At 36.6% G+C, this 6,636-nt stretch overlaps 1 protein-coding gene across 1 annotated transcript in view; it reads left to right on the top strand.

The window, feature by feature from the left end:
• LOC106880607 (zinc transporter ZIP12) overlaps positions 1-6,636 on the top strand; it is a 28,012-nt gene that overhangs the window by 17,942 nt on the left and 3,434 nt on the right. Inside the window, exons 6-12 of the mRNA XM_052974144.1 lie at positions 653-784; positions 1,337-1,386; positions 2,166-2,204; positions 3,475-3,568; positions 3,905-4,057; positions 4,482-4,669; positions 6,132-6,264. Coding sequence (XP_052830104.1) covers positions 653-784; positions 1,337-1,386; positions 2,166-2,204; positions 3,475-3,568; positions 3,905-4,057; positions 4,482-4,669; positions 6,132-6,260 — 785 coding nt within the window. The 3' untranslated portion in view covers positions 6,261-6,264. The remainder of the gene's footprint in view (positions 1-652; positions 785-1,336; positions 1,387-2,165; positions 2,205-3,474; positions 3,569-3,904; positions 4,058-4,481; positions 4,670-6,131; positions 6,265-6,636) is intronic.

The following is a 6,636-nucleotide window of genomic DNA, read 5'->3' as shown; positions in this document are numbered from 1 at the left end:
ACACACACACACACACACACACACACACACACACACACACACACACACACACACACACACACACACACAGAGAGAAGCCTCTGTGTGTGTTGGATAAATTTTGACAATAAATTTCTCCATTTTTACTTTGTAAAATATGTGTAGAATATGTATTGCTTGATTGTCGATTAATTAAAGTTGTTCATTCGCTCAAGACTCGGAAATGGCAACAGAAAAGTTTAACAAAAACCCCAACAACACAAATAAAACTACGTTACGGAGTTGTCGATGCATCCTATGTTATTCAGTGTTCTATCCGTATCAGTTGTTAAGGGAGATGACTGTTGTCCCATCCGTATGTATCACATAAGGCTAGAGATGGGAACGATGATTTTCCTTCGCAAATATTAATCGGACACAGACAGTGTGTCGTTAGCCAACTGGAGGAAATGTCTTCCTGGGGCTATAAACAGCAGTAGCATCGTCGCCTATGGGTCCGCCACATCTAGGTGGAAAATATACTTCACGATTACGATGTAATTCAGTTTCAGTGAAAATCGAACAGGCTTCAGAGGCGGTTGTTAAAGAAAAGTACCATTATTTCTCCTTTTTATAGAAACGGATTTCTGAAGCTCCCTGTCTCATTTATGATTAACACTGTTCTTGATCAAAGATTACTTTATCGAATTCGTTTATGCTCCATTCTTAACTAAAATTTTAATGAATTCTCCTGAGGCCTTTCATTCTGAAGTTTATATTTTTGACTTAAGTTTATTTTTAAACCAGGAAAGTCAAGACACTGCGTGTAAGACGTGTTAAACATCCGAACGAAAAGATTAATTCACTCCCCCCCCCACCAACATAATAAGATAATCTCAATGCTTAACATTTTTTAGCGCATAAACGTTATCCCCCCCTCTCAAACACCCAAGGCAAACAATATTGGAATCCATGACCGTTTAGTAATGCCAAGTTGCTTGAAGTTACAAATGTCAACGAAGAACCCTGTGTATAGTCGTACGAACTGCTAGAAATAACTTTTAAATATCCATCAACTCACAATTTAACGGTTTAAAAAATATACATATTGAATAATATATAGGAGGCTATGTATCAAAACACTTTGGTCATATTTGGAGCATCTTTGATTAGAAGCCAGCAAGGGCAGCACTAATTTGCGGTTAAGAAGCATTTTTACACTAATAACATCATTAATAAAGAAGCTGAAAGTGTTTAACTAAAATATTGCCAAAGTAATTAAAGAAATAGTTTGTTTTCTTCACTGCAAAGGATGCAAAGGTTCTTCAAAATGTCACTGTCCATAATTATCACTAAATCTTTGAATTTTATTTTCTAGGTACCTATGGTTTCTATCTGCTTGAAGTTGGCTTCACGGTTGTAACTAAGGCGAGTAAATATCTGAAAATTTCTTTGTAAACATTGTTTACATAACAGGCATAGTCTACGATTAATACAGTCTATAAACACACTTATCGGTTGTTTGTTTATCGATTGTCCACTTCTCTTTCTTTCTGAAAACAAGCTGCGGAAATATTTCTTATCACAAAGATCTGTAGCTAAAGATTGTTGTAACGAAAAATGTTTTGGGAGCCTGTTTTGAAAAAGAAAGGTAACTGGACAATAACCAACCGGTGGGTGTAGCTGTAGACCTCATCATTTATGACTAGTGGTTCTCAACCGGGATTCACAAGACCCCTGTGGATCCATGCAGGCAAAATAATAAATTGGGGCTCCTCAAGCAATATGTTAAGGGTCCATGAAAAAAAATGCTTTACATGTATTTATTGCAAGTAACAACAAGGCTTCTTTCTCAACATGTTTCCAGTCGCTGAAACATGTTCCTTCAGAAAGTTCTATTGCAGACTTGCAAAAGTGAACGAGTGAAAGGCAAAATAAGAATTTTGAAAGAAGTATCTATAAAACTAATTTTTAAACATTGAATGACTACGAGGATTCACCAGAATAAAATAGTAAGCAAAGGGGTTCTTCATAGGTAAAAAAATGGTTGAGAACCTCTGTGTTATGACTTTTCCCAAATATAACAATACTGATTTTAAGACAGGGAGTTTCAGATCAAAATTCTTGCAAAACATTCAAAATCGTTTTTGCAATATTCAATAAGAACATGTTAAAACTTCTAACGGTTTCGCTTGTTCAAATTTCAGGAAAGTGAACACTCACATGACCTACCTAAAGATACGAAGGTAAGAAGAACTGGCGATTTAGAGTTGCATCGCTTGTAATTTTAATTCATTTTCTCGAGCAGTAATTAGATTTTACAATTGATATCTGAGATATTTTAGCATTGTAACCTTAGCTCGGGAAATAGATTCATAACATCGGTCTATTTCAACAGAGGAAGCTGTTACAACGCCACAATTGTGTTACGTAGGAAAACAAGAACAGCTTTATTGAAAATGTAGATGTGGTTGGTGAGAAAAGAAAAAGATTTACTGTCACAAAAGATGTAGTTGATACGATCAGATTCTTTATCATGTTCAAATACAGGTGAAGGCACGTAACTTATAGTAGTCGGCTCACAATCGTAGTGAGTTCGATCCCTGGTTACGCCTTGTGCCCTTGAGCAAGATACTTTATTTGATGTTGCTTCATTTCAATCAGCTGGCAAAAATGAGTTGTACCTGTGATTCAATGAAGGTCAACCTTGTCCTATTCTGTGTCACGCTGAATCTTCCTGAGAACTACATTAAGGGTGTGCATGTCAGCCACTTGCATGTTAATTTTACGATCAGGCTGTTCCGTTGATCGGATCAGTTGGAACACTCGTCGTCGTAACCGACGGAGGGACAGTTTTTCAGGTGCTGGAAGTGAAAATGGTAAGTTGGTTTGTTTTGCTGACTTAGCGGATTAGGGGTTTCTTTTCTAGAGAAGTCTGTGGATATTATAATTCATGAGAATAAGATTATCATCCAATGATTGACCCTGTCAGCGGATCCAGTGAAATTGGACGTTTTATATGAAGTACAAGGGGGAAATATTGGTTAACTAAAGTAAGTACTGGTGTACTTAATTTAGTTATTCAGTATAAATTCTTCTAGGTGGTGCCCCAGCTTGGTCGCAGTGTAATGACTGAAACAAGAAAAAGAAAAAAAAAGAGATAATAGGAACATTAGACATTGCTGAAGTTTATACTTTATTAGCGAAACATTTGATTCTACATCGGAAAACAATTTATAGAACGTCTTGATATGAATAACGAAGTGAAGGCAGCGAGCTGGCAGAATCGTTGACACGCCGGACAAAATGCTTAGAGGCATTTTGTCCGGCTTAACGTTCTGAGTTCAAATACCTTTCGAGGGTCGATAAATTAAGTACCAGTTGCAAACTGGGTCGATCCAATCAACTTCCACCTCCCCTCAAAACTGCTGGCCTTGTGCCCAAAGTTGAAACTGATTTGAATAATTAATTAAGTTAAAATATTTTTTTAACGAAATGTCGTTATTTTAAACTTAGCTTTCTGAAGTCTACACAACCACAAATGAGAAGAACAACTCTTTGGAAAACCCAAAAAGTATGGCTGAACCGAATATTCCAGAGAAACCTAATAGTATGTATTCCGTTTTTTATTGTTATTTTCATTATCATCATCACCCACTCACGACGAGAGAGTCTCTACTTAGTCGCTCGTATGGCCGTTAGGGGTCAATATAAGATTTTGATGTTAAAGTTTATCTTTTATAAACTGGTTATACTTCTAAAAAACACAAAATATTTTAACAATTTTTTATGCAATTAACATTCTAACTTATTTTTATATTTCAGCAAGGGAAACTCCCCGCCTGGGGATCCTACTATCCTCTGCAACTCATGGAAAGATAAGCCAAAACTATTTATGTTTAAGAATTCAATAACTCTGAATATTGTAATATATTTTTTTTTCCAGAATGTTCTTCACTTTCTCTCATAGTTATACTCGGCGATGCTTTGCACAATTTTGCTGATGGCCTCACCATAGGAGCAGCGTTTTCAACATCTGAGTCGTTTGGGCTCATGACAAGCATCGCTGTTCTATGCCATGAAATACCTCACGAATTAGGTAGGTAAAAGTTGTCTCCCTTGCACGCTCTTGAAAATAACTCTCTAAAACTAGTTGCAGTTAAAAGCGACGACCTGGCAGAATCGGTAGCAGGCTGGACGAAATGCTTAGCGGTATTTTGCCCATCGCTGAGTTCAGGGTTTAAATTCCGTCGAGGTCAACTTTGCCTTTCGGGTCGATTAAATAAGTACCAGTTATGCACTGGGGTCGATGTAATCGACTTAATCCCTTCCTCCAAATTTTAGGTCTTGAACCTATAGTAGAAAAGATTATAAGTCGCAGTAAGGCGTCGGACAAAATGCCACGCGTTATTTCGTCACGTGAAAGGTGGCGAAATAGCAGAATCGTTAGAACGTAAGAAAAACAACTTTGTTGCATTTCTAACACTTGACCTTAATATTTCTTTCTATTTCTTAAATTTCAGGAGATTTTGCTGTCCTCTTGGCGAATGGAATCGGTTTTAAACGCGCCCTTTTGTTCAACTTCGTATCGTCATTGACCGCTTTTGTAGGCCTCTTCATCGGATTGGGCGTGTCTACTGATTTTATCGTTCGTCGGTGGATATATGCTGTATCTGCAGGGATGTTCCTGTATATAGCATTTGTCGATTTGGTAAGTTTTGAGAAAAAGCTAGAAATATTCACAAAGAGGAAAGAACTCTTGCTGCATATTCTTTTGCAGGCCCTGTTTGACTGCAAAGAGAGAATCGGGTCGTACGTAGAAATAATGTTTCTAAATCTCTCAGAGAGATTTATACAGTAGCAACACGATACAGTGGTGGTATGTTGTCAACTTAATGTGACAGTTCCATGAAAGGGAAGAATACTACTGCTTTTTAGCCCTAGGAAGCAACGCTTTCTGTCAGCCTTGACACATTTCCTGTCTCCTTATGTTTCTGGATGCTGGCTTTGCTGGGTGGAGGTGCTTATTTCCCCCTTTATAAACATAAGGACACAGGAAATGTGTCAAAGCCAACAGGAAGCGGTGCTTCCTAGGGCTAAATAGCAGTAGTATTATTCCCTTTCATGGGACTGTCACATTAAGGGCCATACGTAGTTTGACCATCTGTTGGTTGATGGGGGAAAACATGAAAGAGAAGAGAATTCCAGAGGAATACAAGTACAGGGGGAAGAAGGATTGGGAAAAAATAGTTAGTTCAGGGACTGAGACAAATCTCAGTTGAGAATATCAGAAGAAAATACGAGCGAACCTAGGCGAAATGGGTCTACAGCTTAGTATGATGACAGAGTAAGATCGTCAGTGGGAGAGGTTGGGGAGGTAAAGGAATAAAATGAAATTAAATTAAGCAAGATAAAATAATAATAAAAAAAAATACTGGAGTATAAAGAGATATGAGGAGGGGTTCGAAAATGGTCTAGGGTTCAACGGAAGGGATTCTGAAATTATAGGAAGTCTGCAAATTTCAGAGGTCGAAACACTTTAAGTTTAAATGTTTAAAATTTACATACTGGTTCCGATATTCTTATTTTCACTTTATTCTTTATTTTTAATTCGAAAATCGAAAAAGAAGGAAGAACTTACCAGACCTTCTCGGAATCTAATGGAACTCAAAAGCGAATGTTTGCTAAGTTTATAATTAAATAATAACCCCTCCCCTCATCAATCGCTAAAATACTATTTACGTTTCAAACGGATAAATATATTTAGTGGTTACAAAACGAAGGGAGATAACTTTATTGGAATACTTTATATTGTTGCAGTAAAAATGAGCTCCCCTTAACTTTTCTCACAGGATTTTGTTCACATTTCAACTCTCGTATATCATGTTTTATCATTAAGATAGATTATCTAATTACTTTTCGAGTACTATACATAATTTTATGTGTAATGTAAGTGTGCATACTCGACAGAGTGTAAGTGCCTTGAGAGAAAAGTTAGACATAAGAAGCATCAGTTGTAGTCTGCAAGAGAGACGATTGCGCTGGTATGGACATGTGGCAAGATTGGATGAGGATAGCTGTGTGAAAAAGTGCCATTAAAGTTTTCATTTCACTGTAATTTCACAAATATTTTGTAATGTTCATATTTCTGCTTTTCAAAATATTTTTTTTAGTTTCCAGTAATGAAAAAGCATAAGACGGTGAAAAGCTTGGTTAGTCTTTTCAGCAACGCTGGTTTAATTTTGGGTGTCATAATAATAACTTTACTTGGCTTTTATGAAGAGAAAATCGTCGGCCACTAAAACGGTATGTTTTCAACTATATTTATTTCATTTATTTTAGTCTATATCATTGTCGACATCATTTGTAGAACTTGTTTAGAGTTCACCATTAAGGAATGTCAATTGTAGTTAATGAACGTGGTGGATGAAATAACAAAGCATTGAAGCGATACGCCAACATATGTAGTAACTTACGTTTATCGTTAACAAAAAGCCGGAAGATTTTCGTCCACGAAAAATTTCTTTATTGACGTGTCGTGTTAAAAAAAACACAATATGGAGTTAGGCTTCCGGAGGCGATTTCGTTTCGCGCATAAATCTGATGTTTATTGTGTTTTTCAACAAAATACGTGTGTAAAGGAATTTTGGGTGAATATATATATATATATATATATAT

This window comes from Octopus bimaculoides, chromosome 17 (assembly GCF_001194135.2).
Source record: "Octopus bimaculoides isolate UCB-OBI-ISO-001 chromosome 17, ASM119413v2, whole genome shotgun sequence".
Classification (NCBI taxonomy): domain Eukaryota; kingdom Metazoa; phylum Mollusca; class Cephalopoda; order Octopoda; family Octopodidae; genus Octopus; species Octopus bimaculoides.
This window is presented reverse-complemented; position numbering and strand designations above follow the sequence as displayed.